This window comes from Entelurus aequoreus, linkage group LG14 (assembly GCF_033978785.1).
Source record: "Entelurus aequoreus isolate RoL-2023_Sb linkage group LG14, RoL_Eaeq_v1.1, whole genome shotgun sequence".
Taxonomy (NCBI): Eukaryota; Metazoa; Chordata; class Actinopteri; order Syngnathiformes; family Syngnathidae; genus Entelurus; species Entelurus aequoreus.
The window spans coordinates 57533285-57557388 of record NC_084744.1 but is presented as its reverse complement, the minus strand read 5'-3'; the positions used below and the strand labels follow the sequence as shown (position 1 = coordinate 57557388).

The 24104-nt window shown below is 38.0% G+C and overlaps 1 protein-coding gene across 2 annotated transcripts in view; it reads left to right on the top strand.

The window, feature by feature from the left end:
- Positions 1–3092: 3092 nt before the first annotated feature.
- Positions 3093–24104, top strand: part of LOC133665106 (CTD small phosphatase-like protein) — a 40220-nt gene continuing 19208 nt past the window's right edge. The window contains exons 1-3 of one of the 2 annotated variants that reach the window (XM_062070311.1): positions 3093–3811; positions 16170–16327; positions 17784–17816. In XM_062070311.1, coding sequence (XP_061926295.1) covers positions 3736–3811; positions 16170–16327; positions 17784–17816 — 267 coding nt within the window. In that variant the 5' untranslated portion in view covers positions 3093–3735. The remainder of the gene's footprint in view (positions 3812–16169; positions 16328–17783; positions 17817–24104) is intronic. The other variant, XM_062070313.1, reaches the window with a different exon arrangement.

The window sequence follows — 24104 nt, the reverse complement described above, 5'->3', positions numbered from 1 at the left end:
CATTTTTAAAAATATATATATTTTGTTGATTGTTCATACTTTACCACCTTCAGAAAAAATGCTACCTTGAAGAAGTACTATGAAAAAGACACAAGATGGCGCTCTTTGTCCTACTTTATATTTATCCAACAATAACATGCACGCACCGGAAAACAAACCACAATATTCTTAATATAAAGTTACAGTGGGCAATGAGCAGTGAGTTTTTTTTACAGCATATTAACTTGAAATTAAAAAAAACATATTTTTTTTTATTACGGTAAAATTATGTGAACTCAGCGTTTTTTTTCCAATGCTTGTTGTTTTTACCGTGTAAACGGAAAAAGGGTGGCAAATTTTTTTTGACGGTAAAAAAACTGACAGAAATTTTAAAAAAATTAAAAAGCAGTTTTTCCATTCACAGTAAGACGTAAAATTGTTCACTGTAGATTTTAGGGGTTAAATTTGTGGTGTTTTTTTTACTTTAAATTTAAAAAATACATATTTTTTTTATTATGATAAAATTCTGTCAACTGAGCGTTTTTTTTTCCTACGCTTGTTTTTACCGTGTAAACGGAAAAAGGGTGGCACATTTTTTTTGACGGTAAAAAAACTGGCAGAAATTTAAAAAATTTAAAAAAGCAGTTTTTCCATTTACAGTAAGACGTGAAATTGTTCACTGTAGATTTTAGGGGTTAAATTGATGGTGTTTTTTTAACTTTAAATAAAAAAAAATACATATTTTTTTTATTACGGTAAAATTCTGTCAACTCGGCGTTTTTTTTCCCCTATGCTTGTTGTTTTTACCGTGTAAACGGAAAAAGGGTGGCAACATTTTTTTTGACTGTAAAAAAACTGGCAGAAATTTAAAAAAAATTAAAAAGCAGTTTTTCCATTTACAGTAAGACGTAAATTTGTTCACTGTAGATTTTAGGGCTTACATTTATGGTGTTTTTTTAACTTTAAATTTAAAAAATACATTTTTTTTTCTATTATGATAAAATTCTGTCAACTAAGCGTTTTTTTTCCTACGCTTGTTTTTACCGTGTAAATGGAAAAAGGGTGGCAAATTTTTTTTGACGGTAAAAAAACTGGAAGAAATGTAAAAAATTTACAGTAAGACGTAAAATTCTTCACTGTAGATTTTAGGGGTTAAATTTATGGTGATTTTTTGTTTTTTTACAGCATTGTAACTTGAAATTAAAAAACATGCATCTTTTTTTTTAGTTCGATAAAATTTTGTCAACTGAGCGTTTTTTTCCTCGGTAAAATCTATGCTTGTTTTTACCATGTAAACGGAAAAAGGGTGGCAACATTTTTTTGACGGTAATTAAACTGGCAGAAATAAAACAATTTAAAAATGCAGTTTTTCCACTTACAGTAAGACGTAAAATTGTTCACTGTAGATTTTTGGGGTTAAATTTATGGTGTTTTTTTAACTTTAAATTAAAAAAAATACATCTTTTTTTTATTACGGTAAAATTCTGTCAACTGAGCCTTTTTTTCCCTACGCTTGTTTTTACCGTGTAAACGGAAAAAGGGTGGCAAATTTTTTTGGACGGTAAAAAACTAGCAGAAATTTAAAACATTTATAAAAGCAGTTTTTCCATTTACAGTAAGACGTAAAATTTTTCACTGTAGATTTTAGGGGTTAAATTTATGGTGTTTTTTTTTTTTTTTTTTTTTTACAGCATTATAACTTGAAATTTAAAAAAATACATCTTTTTTTTAGTTCGGTAAAATTTTGTCAACTGAGCGTTTTTTTCCTCGGTAAAATCTATGCTTGTTTTTACCGTGTAAACGGAAAAAGGGTGGCAAAATTTTTTTGACGGTAAAAAAACAGGCAGAAATTTAAAAAAAATTAAAAAGCAATTTTTCCATTTACAGTAAGACGTAAAATAGTTCACTGTAGATTTTAGGGGTTAAATTTATGGTGTTTTTTTAAACTTTAAATTAAAAAAAAATATTTTTTTATTATGATAAAATTCTGTCAACTGAGCCTTTTTTTCCTACGCTTGTTGTTTTTACCGTGTAAACGGAAAAAGGGTGGCAAATTTTTTTTGACGGTAAAAAAACTGGCAGAAATTTAAAAAAATTTAAAAAAGCAGTTTTTCCATTTACAGTAAGACGTAAAATTATTCACTGTAGTTTTTAGGGGTTAAATTTATGGTGTTTTTTTTTTTTCTTTTTTTTCCCGGGCATTATAAGTTGAAATGAAAAAAAATACATCTTTTTTTTTAGTTTGATAACATTTTGTCAACTGAGCGTTTTTTTCCTCTGTAAAATCTATGCTTGTTTTTACCGTGTAAACGGAAAAAGGGTGGCAACATTTTTTTGACGGTAAAAAACTGGCAGAATTTTAAAAAAATTAAAAATGCAGTTTTTCCATTTACAGTAAGACGTAAAATTGTTCACTGTAGATTTTAGGGGTTACATTTATGGTGGTTTTTTTTAACTTTGAATTGAAAAAAAAGACATCTTTTTTTTTATTACAGTAAAATTCTGTCAACTGAGCGTTTTTTTTTTTTCCCTACGCTTGTTGTTTTTACCGAGTTAAACGGAAAAAGGGTGGCAAATTTTTATATTTATATTCATAAATGTAAGTTTCTCAATACCCAACCTGTTTTTTTTTCCATTTACAGTAAGACGTAAAATTGTTCACTGTAGATTTTAGGGGTTAAATTTATGGTGTTTTTTTTTTTAACTTTAAATTAAAAAAAATACATCTTTTTTTTATTACGGTAAAATTCTGTCATCTGAGCGTTTTTTTCCCCTACGCTTGTTGTTTTTACCGTGTAAACGGAAATAGGGCGTCACATTTTTTTTAATGTAGAAATTTAAAAATAAAGGTTTATGAAAATATATATATATATATATATATATAATAAAAACGTAATGTAAAAAAAAATTAATGATAATAATAATTTTGACCACGGCATTTTAAAAAAAAAAATATTTTGTTGATTGTTCATACTTTACCACCTTCAGAAAAAAATGCTACCTTGAAGCAGTACTATGAAAAAGACACAAGATGGCGCACTTTGTCCTACTTTATATTTATCCAACAATAACATGCGCGCACCGGAAAACAAACCACAATATTCGTAATATAAAGTTACTGTGGGCAATGTTTACAGTCCGTGCCTTTAACTCTATAGCTAGCACTTGGAGTTTAATTGTGTTTAAAGTGTTAAAAAATGTAATAATAGTGTATAATGTAGAGCAATGTACGGTCGTCGGAGGCTCCATGACAGCGGCAGAGCGCCCCCTCCCACTCCCACTCCCACTCCGAACGCCCCCGCTAAACACATAACGCGTCCATGTTTCACGGGGGAATGTCGGGCCAGCTCGTCGCCCACAAGTGTTAGCGCGGCCGACGTCCACGTCGTCCACCTCCATGTTCCGGGCGAGAATACCCCCCTTCCACGGGCTTCCGAGGAGCGTTTCTCCGGCTGCACATTAGTCACGTACGCTCGGTTAGCTTCGACGGCTAACCCGCTAGTTGTCAACTTTCAACATCGTTCGTTTTTTTTCTCTTTTACACAAAAAAGAAGAGTTTGCAATTTTTGCACGGAGCTCTAAATGACCGTCGTTATCCGGCTGGCTCCCCCCGCTGCCACAACGCTTCGCCCCGGACTGTCTGCTCTTTGTGGGCTACCTGATCCCCCTCGTCCGAAGCAGCTAGCTCGCCGCAGCTAGCGTCTGCCGGAGCAAAAAAGCACGCTAACACCGCCGGGGTCCAAAAGGGGGGAAGAAATGGACCACATGTCTATAATAACGCAGGTTTCCAACCCCAAGGAGGAGGAAATTATATCCTTCAACCAGGAAAAAGGTAAGGAAAAGGCGACGTGCTTTAACGGTAGCTAGCCGAGCTAACTACTTCCCAGCTGGGGTTAGCTGTTAGCTAGTTGCGCTCGTAGTCAATTAAAGTAGGTGGTTTGTTGTATCGTTTTTATAAACAAAGGGCATCAACTCTTGCTGCTTAAGCAACAGTTGTCTATTTAGCAATTCCAATACTGTTCGCTAGTAGTAACAATTTCATATCACGGTTATTGCGATCTAAATAATCGCGGTTATCGTTATAATCGCGATATTGTTGGATGTTCAAAACGTACTAAACCTTTTAACCTAGTTATCTTTTTTTTAATAACTAAAATTAAAATACACTTTTTTGACAGAGGAAACATTACGATAAGAGCCATATTAGTTTTATTTGTGTGTTTTTAAATAGGCTTCCATTTGAATTAGTAAATGTTTTTTAATTGTATGCATTGAATGAGAAGGTGTGTCCAAACTGTTGGCCTGTACTCTATATTGTTCTTAGAATTAGATGTATGCAAAGCAGTGGAAAGCTATACATACTATTAAAAAAAATACAAATGGCCAATGAACAAACCACAATGGATACTAAAAAAAATGGATTGTAAAAAAAGAATCTTATATACTCTACATATTCTCTGTTGATTGTTCACATTTTACTACCTTTAAAAAAATGCTACCTGTCTACCGAAATAGACAACTGTTGCCTAAGCAACAGTTGTCTATTTAGCAATTCCAAGACTATTGCTAGTAGTAACAATTTCATATCACAGTTATTGCGATCAAAATGATCGCAGTTATCGTTATAATCGCGATATTGTTGGATGTTCAAAACGTAAAAGGAAATTGCTCTGATTGTAAACAATAGTACAAGTTTCTATAATATCCTTTATTTGTGCTTCTGATTAGTTATCGTCGCACAAAATCAGCCATATGCGATGTTGAAACTTCTTGATTCTTGATCCAAAATCAATACTCTTTAATAACATTGGGTGCCATTAACTGCATTCCTCCATAAAGTAGATAAACAGCTATGCTAAATCTCTATAATACCTCAAATAAAATTGGTTTTATTTGATAAAATTCCACCCAAACATTTTAATAAAGTGGGACAGATTTTTTTTGGGGGGGGGAAATATTTATTTATTAAAAAAAAAAAAGGTTAATTCAAAAATTGATTTTTGATACCCATAGTTACTGTAGCTGCAGTGTTTCCCACACATTCATTTATTTGTGGCGGCCCGCCACGAAAGAATTACGTCCGCCACAAATAAAAATAAAACACATTTTTTAAAAAACTTTTTTTTTTTTTTTTTTGTCCTCTCCAGCTTCTCAGGCAAATCACATATTTGACGTAGATGCCCATATCGGCTGTTCAGATTTACTTTACCAAAGAGAAGTGTAGGATACTTCTCTTGTTGCCTTATTTGTATTTGACTTTATTAAATGTATTTATATTAGAAACACAACATGTGTATATAACAAAGGGTGCAAAGTCTGCAGGCAGTAGGAAACACATGGTTAAGTGTAGGGAGTAAAACTGATGGCAGTCTAAAGTTCAAGATTTTTGGAGCTCTTTGTTCAGTGGATCAGATGTTTGATGAAGCTCTGTGTCTATCTACCACCACTACTGTTTTCTGTTTATTTGTTACTGACTGTGGCAGGACACCTCTGCCTCTGTTTCACTTTATGTTGCTGGTAAATAATATGGTTAAGTTAAATTATTTAGTATGCACTAATTAAAGGGGCAGAGCTTTATGAGACATTTTAGCTTTTATATTTTATAAGATATATTTTTTGTAAGAACCACAATTAATAAATATATTTCAGTGAATAACTTATTGTTCAAATCTGTATATAAATATGTACATAAAGTGTTGTAATTATAGTGTAAAATGGATGGATGGACGTTTAAAACAAAACTGTTATTATTAATTAGTAAGTATACATTTTTTGAGCCTTTTTAGAGAAAATCATATCATTGTAGTAAATGATGCAAATTACTCGATGATGTCATGGTGACCACGCCCCCACCGCCACAGGTATCTTGGCAGTTTATGAGAAACACTGTATTTTGATCAATGGGCATATGTTTCGACCAAAGTGTGTCATTTTGCAAATAATCTAGGAATGAAGAAAATCTGAATGTGGTGTTTGGAAAAGTGTGTGTAGCTTTTGAAAAAAGACAGACATTTAGTAAAATTGTGTGTAAGCAAATGGAAAAAAACTGTAAGGCAGAATATACTGTCCTTAGTTTGCATAAATGACTATATGTGACTTGTAACTGTTTGTCATAGTGTGTCCCTTCCAGGTAACCATCTTCTCTGATGATATCATAATTCAAGAGGATTTATGTTGTATTTATAACAATGTGTCCGGGTTGTGTCATTTCCAACGGGTAATGTAGGAAACTTGCTCGAATTCATTTCCGAGTGATAATCGTCACACACTGTTGTGGCTCAGATTTCAGGCTGCTGGTGTAAATATGTCCTCCCTGGTTATTTGTGTGTCGACTTGACTGCGGTTCGCAGCGTAGGTCACAACTCTGGCTGCTGATGTCCGTCTGTGCCCCTTCCTTAGGGCAGTTTCCGGGTCACTTAAACCCACAGGACGTATATCACTGTTACCGCTCAGCCGTCGCTCTTTAACTCCATTAGTAATGTGAGAAGTTTTTCTTTCAGGCGCCACAATGCACTATCCTCTCAGGGGAAATGCGTAACGCTGTGTGTGACTTGGACAGGCGTGGGTGTCACAGGAGATTATTCTTGCATATTTGTGGGAGGATGTTATTTTTAAGCAGGGGTCAAACCCTGTTTTTTTTTTTCCCTGAAAGGAGAATTGAATTTTGTTTATCACTCACAATCCTTATGTAAGACAAGCACACATGTTTTTCTTGTTTTATGCATTCTATATCATAAATAAACACAAGTAAAAGTCAGCTAACATTTTTTTGCCTATAAAGCGCTCTAAAATCCCCCTATATTGTTTTATATACAGGCTGCAAGTATATATGTAATGTGCAGTAACAGGCACATTCATAATATCATGTAATGTTTACGTATTTCGCTCATTTTAAGCATACTGTGGCGTGTTAGTTCCACAGACGCATCACAACGTTCGCGTTTCCCTTCAGCAACAACACTGGCAGACTTCATGAGCGACAACAAAGACTACTTTCAGACAAATGATGAGCCAGAACCTTATATTTTGTAGCCTAACCCAACTTTAATGATTCACAAGGGAAATTGTTCCACACAGTAGCTCAGTTACAAATGATGGAAATGACAATGCAGGTATAAAATAGACTAAAAGCAACATAATATATATTTGTAATATTTACATATTATATGTACAGTGTAGGACAGGGGTCGGCAACCCAAAATGTTGTAAGAGCCACATAGGACCAAAAATACAAAAAACAAATCTGTCTGGAGCCGCAAAAAAATGAAAAACCTTATATAAGTGTTATAATGAAGGCAACACATGACTTAAGTGTCTATATTAGCTATAATAGCCTACTATCAAAATGACTGTGTCGCAGGCTGAAGCAAATCTTCGTTGACAGAAATGTTGAAATGTAATATTTATTCCACACATTTTTACAACATTCGAAACCATTAGTAAATCAGAGGCTACTCAGAGGGTGAGATAACTCCTGGAAATTAATGTCTTTTAATGGCCAAAAGTATAGATGTGTGTGTCCAAGTTAAAGGAAACGGCAGAGTGTCTTCTTTTAATAGATTTATTACAATCTTTGGCAAGTTTGTCTAAGCTAAGTAATGTTTGCTGTGGTCTGGAACAACATGGCACACAAAAAACTATCTGAAATGCAGCCAATATTACATACAGATACTGTGTCATGAGACATGCAAATATAAATCATACACAAATAGGATGAAAGTAAAGGATATCAAATGAGCTCAAATTTACCTACTAATGAGGCACAATGATGCAATATGTACATACAGATAGTCTAAATAGCATGTTAGCATTAATTAGCTTGCAGTCATGCACTGACCAAATATGCCTGATTAGCACTCCCAACAAGTCAATAACATCAACAAAGCGCACCTTTGTGCATTCACGCACAGCATAAAACGTTTGGTGGACAAAATGAGACAAAGAAGGAGTGGAAGATTTGAAATGCAAACAAACTGTTGCGTCACAGTCCACACTATGGTGAGTTCAAGAACCGCCGAAATTAGTGGGACAAAACGATGTTCACCAAATACTGTCATCAGTGAAGCATACACTCAAACATATAAAAAAAAGTGTGCTTTCTAAAAATTGGGAAGGTTTGTGTCACGTTTGTCCTCAAACAAAAAACATACTAAAACAAAAAATACATATTTCCCCCCATTTTTTTCTCCATTTTCAATCCTTTTAAAAAAATGTTCCAGGGAGCTACTAGAGTGGCACTAAAGAGCCGCGGGTTGCTGACCCCTGGTATAGGATTTATACTGATATATTATATTATATGTTTATATCATTTATACAATATATAACAATTACCATGTACAATATTACAGTATATGTAACAGCTGCAGCATAAAATAGAGAGTAATAGTAATAGAGAGCAGTAGTAGTAGTAGGATGAGCTACAAGTTTTGGAAGTTGTTTGCTAACCAGATTCAGCTTTAGTGAAAAGACTAAGCATCATGCACCAGTATTGCTAAGTGCTAAACAGGATATACAAACTACACACATAATAAAACAATGACTTACTGTACAATGTCTGCTTTCACTGGGATGCCGACTGAAAGGATGTTTATACCTTCCTGTTTAGATGAAGAAATAATCATAATCCTCATGCAGTGTCTTTCCAAGGTTTCTCTTTGTATCCCATTGGGTTGAGTTTATTTCTTGCCCAGATGTGGGATCTGAGCCCACATCGTTGTGGCTTGTGCAGCCCTTTGAGACACTTGTGATTAAGGGCTATATAAATAAACTTTGATTTAATGATTGCTTTCTCGTCATCTCCAAGTCTAAGTTGAATGTCAAAGTTGACCGACTTCTTGGTTTAAGGCCGCAACTTTATGCTTTACCGCTGAGAGGCTTTACTTAAATTGTGGAATTAACTTTTACCAACTCAGAAGCGACGCAGCAGCAGCTCAATATGGCAATATAGCTGCATAAGCTAGTTAGCGCTCTGTGAACACAGCATCACTAAAAGTAGTTGGTCTGCGTTAGCACGTATAATAACAATATTGCTGATACCTGGTTAGTAATCAGGTCACAAGATGTAAATGGAGTAATGTGGGCTGCTTTTGGATGTTTTTTTAGAGGTCTGTATGGGTGGAATAGAGTACCGTATTTTCCGGACCATAGGGCGCACCGGATTATAAGGCGCACTGCCGATGAATGGTCTATTTTTGATCTTTATTCATATATAAGGCGCACCAGATTATAGTGCGCATTAAAGGAGTCATATTATTATTATTTTCTAAATTAAAACACTTCCTTGTGGTCTACATAACATGTAATGGTGGTTCTTTGGTCAAAATGTTGCATTGATTGTTTTACAGATCATCTTCATGTCGCTTTCTGACAGTCGCTACAGCATGCGTCGTTTTGTGGGCGGCCTTATTTACTTGGCTCACCTTTGACAGCGTCTTCTCCCCGTCATCTTTGTTGTAGCGGTGTAGCGTGGAAGAAGTGTCAAAAGATGGAGCTAACTGTTTTACTGACATTCAGACTTTACGTCAATCAATAACGGAGCAGCGTCTCCTCATTCAGAAACAACAACAACAACAACGCCGGAAATGTGTCCCGTGAAAAAGCGTCCGACCGGAACTCTAATAACTAAAGTTCCTTGGGTGAATAATGAAAACTCACGACACCGGTATGTTTTTAGCTCTTTCATGGCGAGTTTACTGACAGATATAAGTAAGAACTTTACACTACTTTATATTAGAAATGGCAACCGCGAAGGATGAATGTCCCATAACAAGAAGATAGAGGAAAATATTGGCACAGTCGGCATGGACTACAAAGGCGGACGCGCGCAATTTTTCAGGACTTATGCAGATCCCAAATACAGATCAGCAGGTACCAGAAGGTAAGAAAAGATGCTTTTGCATAATATTGCCAGATAATGTCTTACCTTATACACACACCATAATAATACTTGTATGTTTAATGCGCCGACAATCCTTCAAGCGGTGCGGCTGCATAGCTTACCAAAGTCGTACTAAAACATTTTGATAGATTTTTGAGCGCCGTGTGTAATGTTCTATATTTTCAATGGAACATATAAAATGTTGGTGTTGTTTACTTGAATCATATTGCCATCATAGTGCAGCCTACACGTATCTCTTATGTTTGACTGCCATCTACTGGTCACACTTATCATTACACCATGTACCAAATAAAATAGCTTCAAGGTGGGTTAGCTCAACCAAAACTTATTCCGGGTTATAAGCGCACTGTCGAGTTTTGAGGGGAAAAAAAGATTTTAAATGCGCCTTATAGTCCGGAAAATACGGTACTTGAATTGTTAGCCACATTGCAATGCATAAAAAAGGAAGACGTGGACCGTGAATGCTGGGCAAAATTACCCCAAAAAGTGCAGTACTCCTTCAAGACCAGGGATCTTACTTGTAAACTTGTTGATCGACGTTCATTTTGAACGTTATGAAATTATTTTTTTAAAGGCCTACTGAAATGAATTTTTTAAAATTCAAACGGGGATAGCAGATTCATTCTATGTGTCATACTTGATCATTTCGCGATATTGCCATATTTTTGCTGAAAGGATTTAGTAGAGAACATCGACGATAAAGTTTTGGTCGCTGATAAAAAAGCCTTGCCTGTACCGGAAGCAGCGTGACGTCACAGGTTGAAGGGCTCCTTACATTTCCCCATTGTTTACACCAGCAGCGAGAGCGATTCGGACCGAGAAAGCGGGGATGAAAGATTTGTGGATGAGGAGAGTGAGAGTGAAGGACTAGAGTGCAGTGCAGGACGTATCTTTTTTCGCTCTGACTGTAACTTAGGTACAAGGGTTCATTGGATTCCACACTTTATCCTTTTTCTGTTGTGGATCCCAGATTTGTATTTTAAACCACCTCGGATACTATATCCTCTTGAAAATGAGAGTCGAGAACGCGAAATGGACATTCACAGTGACTTTTATCTCCACGACAATACATCGTCGAAGCTATTTAGCTACGGAGCTAACGTGATAGCATCGGGCTTAAATGCGGATAGAAACAAAAGAAATAAACCCCTGACTGGAAGGATAGACAGAAGATCAACAATACTATTAAACCATGGACATGTAACTACACGGTTAATGCTTTCCAGCCTGGCGAAGCTTAACAATGCTGTTGCTAATGACGCCATTGAAGCTAACTTAGCTACGGGACCTCTTCAGAGCTATGCTAAAAACATTAGCGCTCCACCTACGCCAGCCCTCATCTCCTCATCAACACCCGTGCTCACCTGCGTTCCAGCTATCGACGGAGCGACGAAGGACTTCACCTGATCATAGATGCGGTCGGCGGCTAGCATCGGATAGCGCGTCTGCTATCCATCTCAAAGTCCTCCTGGTTGTGTTGCTGCAGCCAGCCGCTAATACACCGATCTCACCTACAGCTTTCTTCTTTGCAGTCTTCATTGTTCATTAAACAAATTGCAAAAGATTCACCAACACAGATGTCCCGAATACTGTGGAATTTTGCGATGAAAACAGAACTTTTTGTGTTGGATCCAATGGTGTCCGAATACTTCCGCTTCAACCATTGACGTCACGCGCATACGTCATCATACATAGACGTTTCCAACCAGAAGTTTCGCGGGAAATTTGAAATGTCACTTTATGAGTTAACCCGGCCGTATTGGCATGTGTTGCAATGCTAAGATTTCATCATTGATATATAAACTATCAGACTGCGTGGTCGGTAGTAGTGGCTTCCAGTAGGCCTTTAACGGCTTGCACGTTGTAAGTCAACCATAAATAGGTGTACCACGCGTGGTGAGCCACTAAGGCCAGGATGTACTGTACTGTTGAGAGTGTCATACTGTAAACGGTCACACAATCGCCTGAGAGTTGCCCCTAAAGAATGTATACTTGAATAACTCACAGCACTGATTGTTTTTTTAGAAGCGGTGAATGTTAGAATTTGACTTTAGTGCATGATCTGTCATACATTATACAGAAGGTGGCCCGGTTTTCTGACGAGTTCATTATGCCGTCAGTCAATGACTCGTCTGTAGCTTATCTCCTGCAAATCACTTGACTCGGAGCCCATCTCCGCAGCTGTTTCAGAGGAATTTAAACAGGGAGTCCTTTCTTTTTTTAATGAACAGGCTTCAAAGTGTCTGGACAAAAACCAAGCACCCTTGCTGCCACTGTTCCTCCACTGGATGTTATTTGACATGTGGCTGCCTTTCACACTGCGCTAGTTGCCCAACAGCAGCCTAAATATAGGCTTCAAGGCTCCACGCTGACCTCGGGGCCAAGCGTGGCAACGCTCAAAGATGATCCTTCTCTTTAAAAAAGAAAAGAATAGCAGTCGCACTGGACACGGTCTGCACATAAAGACAAAATTGTCTTAGTTGCTGTTTGTTTGACGTGTTTTTGTCTTTGTTAAAACACTGAATGCGATGATGAAATTGGAGGAGGCTCAGCTGTTTAGAGTTGTGACTCAACTCTCATGGTGCTTCAAATGTGTCTGTGAGATGGAGTAGTGCCACTTACATCATGCCTTCACTCTCATGACACACACGCCTCCTACGCACTTACAGGATCCTGGAGGATTGGTAAAAATACGCCCTTTTTTTTTTTTTTTGCTTTTGCCGTGCAGTGATTTTTAAGATGTCAAACATCTTATAAGGTTCTGGCTCATCGTTTGTCTGAAAGTAGTCTTTGTCGTCGCTCATGAAGTCTGCCAGTGTTGCTGCTGAAGGCAAAAGCGAACGTTGTGATGCGTCTGTGGAATGAATACGCCACAAAATGCTTAAAATGAGCAAAATACATAAATACAGTAATGTTGACAAAATAATAGAATGGAAAATGACACAATATCAGTGTTTCCCATAAACTGCCAAGATACCTGTGGCGGTGGGGGCGTGGCTATGGGCGTGGTCAACATGACATTATCGAGTAATTTGCACAATTTACTACAGTGATATGATTTTCTCTAAAAAGGCTCAAAAAATGTATACTTACTAATTAATAATAACAGTTTTGTTTTAAACGTCCATCCATTCATCCATTTTACAATATAATTACAACACTTTATGTACATATTTATATACAGATTTGAACAATAAGTTATTCACTGAAATATATTTATTAATTGTGGTTCTTACAAAAATATATCTTATAAAATATAAAAGCTAAAATGTCTCTTAAAGCTCTGCCCCTTTAATTAGTGCATACTAAATAATTTAACTATAGCCTACTACTACAACCATATTATTTACCAGCAACATAAAGTGAAACAGAGGCAGAGGTGTCCTGCCACAGTCAGCCTATATGGGCATCTACATCAACTATATGATTTGCCTGAGAAACTGGACAGGACAAAAAATTGTTTAAAAAAAAAAAAATAATAATAATAATATTTTTTTTTTATTATTTTATTTGTGGCGAACGTAATTATTTCGTGGTGGGCCACCACAAATAAATGAATGTGTGGGAAACACTGAATATGTTACTGTATACGTCAGCAGCTAAATTAGGAGCCTTTGTTTACTTACTTGTTGATAAAAGACAAGTTGTCTAGTATGTTCACTATTTTATTTAAAGTCAAACTTGCAATAAGAAACATATGTTTAATGTACCCTAAGATTTTTTGTTAAAAAATAAAGCCATTAATGCAATTTTTTGTGGTCCCCTTTTATTTAGAAAAGTACCGAAAAGTATCAAAATAATTTTGGTACCAAGTACCAAACTATTGGTATCGGGACAACACTAGACCAGAGTATAGTCTTCTTCTTGGCTAATGCTGTTAACTTTCTTTTTGAGACTAGGCCTTCTTTTTTGGTTCAGTTAAATATTATTTGAACCTTCTTGGCTGGCGTAAGACTCTTGCTTTGGTATGGTGCAGACTAGCGGGGGAGTTCTCCAATTGCCTCGCCAAGTCGGTCATGTTGTTGATGATGTCCGATTTTAATTCAATGAATATCATCCACTTCTTTTAAGCACTCTTTCACACTCACGTTATTCATTCCCATTGTTGGAACAACACTCTTGTCACACTCACTTTCTCCGTTCTAATGGTTGGAAGAGGGTGTTTTGTCGATCTCTAGCTATAAGCTAGTGCCAGCGAGTAAGACGAGATGGTTTGGGTGTGTCTTACGGTGTTCATTCTGACAATAGCTACATCAAGTAGCAGTTGGGAGACTCATGAGTCAGGTTTTTCCTTGCAACTTCAAGCATAAAAATGAGCCGAGAGACGGCTCGTATCCCAAAATACTAGTGAATCGAGGTACCACTGTATACGTTTATACATTTGAAAAAGATTCATACGATAAAGCTTGCGTACAAGTGTGCTTTTCTTGTGTGTCAATCAATCAAAGTTTATTTATATAGCCCTAAATCACAAGTGTCTCAAAGCGCTGCACAACACATCAGGACAAGAAAAAACTCAACCCAATGGGATACAATGAGAAACCTTGGAGGGGACCGCAGATGTGGGGACCCCCCTCCCCCTGGGCGACTGGTGCAATGGACGTTGAGTGGATCTAGTTAATAGTGTGAAAGTCCAGTCCATAGTGGGGCCAGACGGAGATCGTCTTGGGTGGAGACAAGTCAGCAGCGCAGAGACGTCCCTACAGATGCACAGATGAGTAGGGATGATGTTTGATAAGAAATTATCGAGTTCGAGCCTATTATCGAATCCTCTTATCAAACCGATTCCTTATCGATTCTCTTATCGAGTCCAGATAGGTTGTTGTATATGGAAAAAACACACAATATTTGGTTTAACAAAAGCTCACTTTTATTATATAAAAAAAAATAAAATCTAATAAATAAATATTGACTGTTACCCCCCTAAAAAAATAAAATAAACAAATATTGACTGTTGTCACCCAAAGTATATTAAGTGGCATTTTTCAGAAAAACAAATATATACAGTAACACAAAAACAAGCTGTCTCTGTGATCACTATAGGTGTATAAATAATAATATAGTGTTAAATAAAATCAGTCCCTTGGGCACAAAACTGAAAATAATACAGCTCTCCAAAAAGTGCACTTCTGCTGCTATTTGACATAACTGTTTGTTATGATGCTTTGACATTTTTTGCACTTTATTTCTTTATTGAAAGAACATTCTATGAAGAGAAAAGTTGTTTGCAAATGTGGTTACAATGCTAAAAAATGAAAAGTTGAAGCTAAAAAAAGAAATACACTTTATTGAGTTAACATTATTTCTTTATAGGGGGAAAGATGTGATGTTATGAGCTAGGAATATAACAACTACACTACCCAGCATGCAACGGGAGTGACAAGCATGCGCCGTAGCCCCGAAAAGTGTTGTTGCATGTCGCCACCCGGTAGCTAAGAATGAGGTTATGAGCACGCTGTGAAAGTAAATGTCAAGAACTCAGCCAACACGCCTCGTCTGCATTATTTATAATTAGACAGACAACACATATACAGTGTGATTTTGTTTTGTTTACAAGGAAAGAAAAACAAAAAGTTAAAAAAGGGAGATGTCATATATGTATGTGCTGCGGTTGCTTTAAGAACGTTGCGACAGCTGTCGTAAAGAAGGTGCGTTGCTAGCCTGGTTGCTATGTTTCCGGTTGGTGGTAAAAGTGTTGGTCATGTGTTTGTACCCTGCTCAAATCTCTCAATAAAGTTATTCATTGGATTATACCTTTTTGTTTTGAACTTTATTACACCTTGGAGCGCTTTTTCCGGTCCATTGTTTTTCCTGCTTTCGCTATCTGCGCCTAATGACTGAGCTACGTGACGTCATTTCTCGTGATGTCCCACGGGGCATTTCTGGTCGGGACGGGATTCGTTCCGAGGGATTTCGAATAAAGAACCAACTATTTTTCTTTACTATAGTTGTCTCGATAACGGGTACCGGTTCTCAAAAAGGGATTCGAGTCCGAGGACTCGGTTCTTTTCTTATCGAACAACCGGGAAAACCGGTTCCGAGTATCATCCCTATTTATAACTCAAATTCAGTTGTCAGCTGTGTTCTGGCATGGTGGTGGTAGTATTATGCTCTGGGCCTGTTTTAATTGATTAAAATGTGTCTCATCAAACACTTTCTCATCAGTCCGGGGGGTTTATTACGTTTGCTGCGGTCGCCGCTATTAACGCTAGGTGTCGGCTTACTAGCACAGGCAGCTTCGTACTTTCCGTGTTTGCATTGGAAGTACTCAACCCTCTTCTTTGTTTGACAGCGTCGCAGTCCAACAGCAGCCTAAAGAAGCAGAGGAGCCGGAGTATCTTCAGCACATTCTTCTGCTGCTTCCGCAACTACAATGTGGAGCCCCCAGCCACTAACAGCAGCACCGCGCCCTTGCCTCCACCTGTCGAGGAGAACGGCTCACCCCCCAAGGTAAGTCCCGTTCGTGTCTGTAAAATCTCATCTTAAAGGCCTACTGAAATGATTTTTTTTTATTTAAACGGGAATAGCAGATCCATTCTATGTGTCATACTTGATCATTTCGCGATTTTGCCATATTTTTGCTGAAAGGATTTAGTAGAGAAAATCGACGATAAAGTTTGCAACTTTTGCTCGCTGATAAAAAAAAAACCTTGCCCCTACCGGAAGTAGCGTGACTACTGCTGCTCACAATTCCCCGTTGTTTACAATTGAGCGAGAGATATTTGGAGCGAGAAAGCGACGATTACCCCCATTAATTTGAGCGAGGATGAAAGATTCGTGGATGAGGAACGTTAGAGTGACGGACTAGAATGCAGTTCAAGAGATATCTTTTTTCGCTCTGACCGTAACTTAGGTACAAGCTGGCTCATTGGAATCCACACTCTCCTTTTTCTATTGTGGATCGCGGATTTGTATTTTAAACCACCTCGGATACTGTATCCTCTTGAAAATGAGAGTCGAGAAGGCGAAATGGACATTCACAGTGACTTTTATCTCCACGACAATACATCGACGAAGCTCTTTAGCATGAGCTAACGTGATAGCATCTGTCTCAAATGCAGATAGAAACAAAATAAATAAATCCCTGACTGGAAGGATAGACAGAAGATCAACAATCAGGAGACACCGAACCAAACACTGGACATGTAAATACACGGTTAATGCTGTGACGCCTGTCGAAGCCTGGCAATGCTGTTGCTAACGACGCTAACTTAGCAACGGGACCTCGTCAGAGCTATGATAAAAACATTAGCGCTCCACCTGCGCCAGCCAGCCCTCATCTGCTCATCAACACCCGTGCTCACCTGCGTTCCAGCGATCGACGATGCGGTCAGCGGCCCGGAGACGGAAGTCAAGGTGAGGTCGCCGGCGCTAGCGTCTGCTATCCAACAAAGTCCTCCTTGTTGTGTTGCTGCAGCCAGCCGCTAATACACCGATCCCACCTACAACGTTCTTCTTTGCAGCCTCCATTGTTCATTAAACAAATTGCAAAAGATTTACCAACACAGATGTCCACAATACTGTGGAATTTTGTCGAAGAAAACAGAGCTCTGTGTATTGTGTCCAAAAGGGTCCAAACACTTCCGTGGACATCGCGACGTCACGCGCATACGTCATCCTCCAAAGGCGTTTTCAACCGGAAGTTCCCCAGGAAATTTAAAATGTCACTTTATAAGTTAACCCGGCCGTATTGGCATGTGTTGCAATGTTAAGATTTCATCATTGATATATAAACTATCAGACTGCGTGGTCGGTAGTAGTGGCTTTCAGTAGGCCTTTAAAATTGTATTCTGTTGCAACGTGTCTGTGACTATTTTGTCTTTCTTTTCTTCATCTTTTATGAACATTTTTGTGTCCTTTTACCCTCCCAACCTTTACCTACATATGTGTGTCTCCTGTGTTGTAGTGTGACCAGGTCGAAGTCCTCCCTGTCCCTAGTGTATGTATTAGCTTTTTTTTTTTGGTGCTTTTCCTTTGCATGCAGTCCTGTGTGGGCCGTTGCCAGAACATTCTGCCTGTGTGGGCTCCAGTGCTCCTGGGAGAGCCTTAGCTTTGCCGCCACACCGCCGCTCTCTGCAGCTGTGCTTTGACACTTGTGGGTTTCAAACTTGGTGCCTTGATTGCCTGAGCCGCACTAACTTTTGGAAGCAAAATTGTTGCGGTTGTCAGTAAATGATGCTTTGTTATCAATTAAAGGGGGCCTATGATGATTTTAATCTACATTTTTATTGATTTATTTTATTTTTGTCCTGTCCAGCTTCTCAGGCCAATCATATAGTAGATGTAGATGCCCATATCGGCTGTACAAATTTACTTTACAAAGGAGAAGTGTGGGATACTTCTCTTGTTGCCTTATTTGACTTTATTAAATGGATTTATATTATTATTTGGTGCAGCCGGGCCGGAGCAGGAGGGGATAGAAAGAGAAAACAAGGAAGACATAGGGGGGGATAAGACAGAGAGACGACAACAACAAACACAACAGCAAACACAACAATAACAACAACAATAGAACAACATCAGCAAATACAAATATGATTGTAAAAGTGATAGCAAAGAAGCAGTTAGTGAAATAAATAATATTACAGAAATGACAATGAACTATATTACACTAAAAATGGAGCAATACAAATACCAATAGAAATAACGAACGAGATTTCTCTACAGAATCTCCTCTGGTCAACAACAGCACCATGAAGATTCTAGCGGGAACTCTCGTTCAGCCCTTTTTCGATTACGCATGCACCTCCTGGTACCCCAGCACCTCCAAATCCCTCAAATCTAGACTCCAAACGTCCCAGAACAAGCTAGTCAGGTTACTTCTAGACCTCCACCTCAGATCCCACCTCACTCCTACCCACTTCTCCAAAGTGGGCTGGCTCAGGGTGGAGGACAGAGTTAAACAACTTGCACTGAGCCCAGTCTATAAAATCCGCTACGCCTCCCTGATACCGAAGTACATGTCAAACTACTTCCGTAACGTAAATGACCGCCATAACCACAACACCAGGGGCAGCTCCACAAACCACGTTAAACCCAGATTCCGATCTAACAAAGGTATTAACTAATTCTCCTTCTATGCCACATCAATATGGAATGCACTCCCAACAGGTGTAAAAGAAAGTGCATCTCTACCCTCCTTCAAAACCGCACTAAAAGAATACCCCCAGGCAACTACAACCCTAGACTAACACCACATCCCACCTCCCCGGATTGTAAATAATCAAAATGCATATACTTGTTCTTATGCTTTCTGAGCTCACTATGTCTCTGCTCGCTGTACATATCCTACCAAGTCACACCTACACTGTTACGATGTCCATTTCTCTGATGATATTATTGTTGATGACTGAAGTATGCTGATAGCAACCAAACCTTGTAAATAATGTAAATAATTCAATGTATATACTCTGATGATTAACTTGTGTGATGACTGTATTATGCTGATAGTATATATTTATACCATGAATTGATTAAAGTGGACCCCGACTTAAACAAGTTGAAAAACTTATTCGGGTGTTACCATTTAGTGGTCAATTGTACGGAATATGTACTGTACTGTGCAATCTACTAATAAAAGTTTCTATCAATTCAATCAATAGCACAACTGAATATCTTATTTGCTCAGACAATAATGTGTTTGTGCAAGTTTAGATTTGGTAATGTTGTTTTTTTAATGGGGAACAAGGTTAATGGCTCTTGTTTTCATGTTAACCTTTAAGCTGGCTAGCGCTCATTTTTATTTTTCAGTAAATGAGTTTGTCAAAGTGTTATCAATCTCAGTTTTACGATAACTCTGGGAAGTTTCACAGCGGTTTGTCATTATACCGTTTACCGTTACGTTCCTGGTCACAACGTTAGGTACACCTGCACGCTCCCAGATCTATTCAGATTCCGCATGAAACAAGCTACTTTTAGCAGCATTCACACCACTGCGTGTCGGAGTTATCATGCACAGGACAAGATTAGGTGAAAATAATACTTTCTTGCCTGTATCAGTTTATTCCTTATAGCCTTGAGCTCTCTTCACTTCATGTCTAAAAAATCTAGGGGTGTAAAGGTACGTGTATTTGTATTGAACCGTTTCGGTACGGGGGTTCGTTTCGGAGGTGTACCGAACGAGTTTCCACACGAACATATTAAGTAGCCGCCGTAGCTAAAGTCTTAACAAGCTGCTCCGCTTCCTTCTGCCTATGTCAGTACTCTACACAGCACCCAGCATTGTCCCACTCACACAACCATCTCATTGGTTACAAACAGAGCGGTAACAGCCAATCAGCAGTGCGTATTCAGAGCGGTAACAGCCAATCAGCAGTGCGTATTCAGAGCGGTAACAGCCAATCAGCAGTGCGTATTCAGAGCGCATGTAGTCAGTGCTTAGCGTTTAGCAGGTAAGCATCAGGCAGCGGACTCTCCCCAAATGATAATAAACACCTCCCAGTCAACTACTAGTAACATCACTATGAGCCCGTTGACCTTCTAGAAATATAAAAGGCAGCTCAGCTCGCTCGCAGTCCTGGCTTGAGGTGAAGGCTAATTCGCTTTTAGCGTAACGTTAGCTCATTTTGCGGTGTGTGTGTGTGTGTTACGGACAGCAAAGCCTGTCTGTTATTTCACTTTACTTTTTTCTGTGTTGATTGAGCTGTGTTGAAGCAGCAAAAAAGGACATTATGTTAAATGAAGAGTTTCTGTCTCTGATAGTTGATATAATAATGTAACTGCATCATTAAGCCCACATGAACTCCATGGTGTTCTGGGATGAATAGTCTCTCCTATTGCTATTGTACCGTTTTTTTCAGCTATAGTTACATTAATCATTAGTAATGCAGCAGCCTAGTTTTTAATGGCAGGGTCCCTGCTATCACATGTTGATACAGTGTTTCCCATAAACTGCCAAGATACCTGTGGCGGTGGGGGCGTGGCTATGGGCGTGGTCACCATGACATCGTCGAGTAATTTGCATAATTTACTACAATGATATGATTTTCTCTAAAAAGGCTCAAAAAATGTTTACTTACTAATTAATAATAACAGTTTTGTTTTAAACGTCCATCCATCCATCCATCCATCCATTTTACAATATAATTACAACACTTTATGTACATATTTATTTACAGATTTATATACAGATTTGAACAATAAGTTATTCACTGAAATATATTTATTAATTGTGGTTCTTACAAAAAATATATCTTGTAAAAATATATAAGCTAAAATGTCTCTTAAAGCTCTGCCCCTTTAATTAGTGCATACAAAATAATTTAACTTTAGCCTACTACTACAACCATATTATTTACCAGCAACATAAAGTGAAACAGAGGCAGAGGTGTCCTGCCACAGTCAGTAACAAATAAACAGAAAACAGTAGTGGTGGTAGATAGACACAAAGCTTCATCAAACATCTGATCCACTGAACAAAAAAAAAATCGTGGCGGGCCGCCACAAATAAATGAATGTGTGGGAAACACTGTGATAAAAATATAACATTTACATAATAAAAATCAACTACCGGCTTCCTAAATGCTGTATTAAATTAAGCATGATGAGTTAACTTGAAACTGTTTATGTAGAAGAAAAGTTTTGTCATTTTATTTAATCTGAGCAACAACTTGAGGCAGTTTAATGTTGATTAACGTGGGCAGAATTATTATAGTGTTCCCAATGTTAAAAGGATAAAGACATTGTTTACAAATTTGGTAAATAAATAACCAAAAAATGTACACTACCGTTCAAAAGTTTGGGGTCACATTGAAATGTCCTTATTTTTTAAGGAAAAGCACTGTACTTTTCAATGAAGATAACTTTAAACTAGTCTTAACTTTAAAGAAATACACTCTATACATTGCTAATGTGGTAAATGACTATTCTAGCTGCAAATGTCTGGTTTTTGCTGCAATATCTACATAGGTGTAAGAAACCCATTTCCAGCAACTATCACTCCAGTGTTCTAATGGTACAATGTGTTTGCTCATTGGCTCAGAAGGCTAATTGATGATTAGAAAACCCTTGTGCAATCATGTTCACACATCTGAAAAGTGTTTAGCTCGTTACAGAAGCTACAAAACTGACCTTCCTTTGAGCAGATTGAGTTTCTGGAGCATCACATTTGTGGGGTCAATTAAACACTCAAAATGGCCAGAAAAAGAGAACTTTCATCTGAAACTCGACAGTCTATTCTTGTTCTTAGAAATGAAGGCTATTCCACAAAATTGTTTCGGTGACCCCAAACTTTTGAACGGTAGTGTATATTTTGTTGTTTTCTTACTGTACCGAAAATGAACCGAACCGTGACCTCTAAACCGAGGTATGTACCGAACCGAAATTTTTGTGTACCGCTACACCCCTAAAATAATCACATCCACCTTGCTCTGTCGCCGCTGAAACGTAAAACAAAGGCATCCAAAACTGTTCAAGCTCATGGCAAACTGCTCAAACCTTACGATTGGGCGCTTTGGCATTTTTTAACCCGAGTATCCAACATTGTAACATTTGCTGCCCACTGCTCCCCTCACCTCCCAGGGGGTGATCAAGGGTGATGGGTCAAATGCAGAGAATAATTCCGCCGCACCTAGTGTGTGTGTGACAATCATTGGTACTTTAAAGGCCTACTGAAATGAATTTTTTTAATTTAAACGGGAATGGCAGATCCATTCTATGTGTCATACTGGATCATTTCGCGATATTGCCATATTTTTGCTGAAAGGATTTAGTAGAGAAAATCGACGATAAAGTTCGCAACTTTTGCTCGCTGATAAAAAAAAGCCTTGCCTGTACCGGAAGTAGCGTGACGTCACAGGAGCTAGTATTCCTCACAATTCCCCGTTGTTTACAATGGAGCGAGAGAGATTCGGACAGAGAAAGTGACGATTACCCCATTAATTTGAGCGAGGATGAAAGATTCGTAGATGAGGAACGTTACAGTGAAGGATTAGAGAGGCAGTGATGGACGTATCTTTTTTCGCTCTGACCGTAACTTAGGTACAAGCTGGCTCATTGGATTCCACACTCTCTCCTTTTTCTATTGTAGATCAAAGATTTGTATTTTAAACCATTTTAGATACTATATCCTCTTGAAAATGAGAGTCGAGAACGCGAAATGGACATTCACAGTGACTGATCATGTAAATACACGATTAATAATATTCAGCTTTGCGAAGCTAAAAAAATAGAAGCTAACCTAGCAACGTAGCCAACGTGATAGCATCAGTCTCAAATGCAGATAGAAACTAAATTTTAAAAAAAACCCTGACTGGATGGATAGACAGAAGATCAAAAATACTATTAAACCATGAACATGTAAATACACGATTAATAATATTCAGCTTTGCGAAGCTAAAAAAATAGAAGCTAACCTAGCAACGTAGCCAACGTGATAGCATCAGTCTCAAATGCAGATAGAAACTAAATTAAAAAAAACCCTGACTGGATGGATAGACAGAAGATCAAAAATACTATTAAACCATGAACATGTAAATACACGATTAATAATATTCAGCTTTTCGAAGCTAAAAAAATAGAAGCTAACCTAGCTACGTAGCCAACGTGATAGCATAGCAGTCTCAAATGCAGATAGAAACTAAATTTAAAAAAACCCTGACTGAATGGATAGACAGAAGATCAAAAATACTATTAAACCATGAACATGTAAATACACGATTAATAATATTCAGCTTGGCGAAGCTAAATAAACAGAAGCTAACTTAGATGCGGCGGCGGGCTTACTCACTGTAGTGCGTCTGCTATCCTGCTCAAAACACAACACAACCTCCTGGTGTTGGTGTTGCTGTAGTCCGCCGCTCCACCGATCGCACCTACAACTTTCTTATTTGCAGTCTCCGTTGTCCATTAAACAAATTGCAAAAGATGCACCAACACAGATGTCCAGAATACTGTGGAATTTTGTCGAAGAAAACAGAGGTATTTGAATTGGGTCCTAACACTTCCCTTGACCTCGTGACGTCACGCGCATACGTCATCATACCGCCACGTTTTCAAGCGGAAGTTTCCTGGGAAGTTTAAAATGTCACTTTATAAGTTAACCCGGCCGTATTGGCATGTGTTGCAATGTTAAGATTTCATCATTGATATATAAACTATCAGACTGCGTGGTTGGTAGTAGTGGCTTTCAGTAGGCCTTTAACTGTCATTTACAAGTCAGAAAAGACGAAATTCATCATAGGTCCTCTTTAAGGTCATCAAGTGACGCGGTTGTTCATAATTGCTTTCA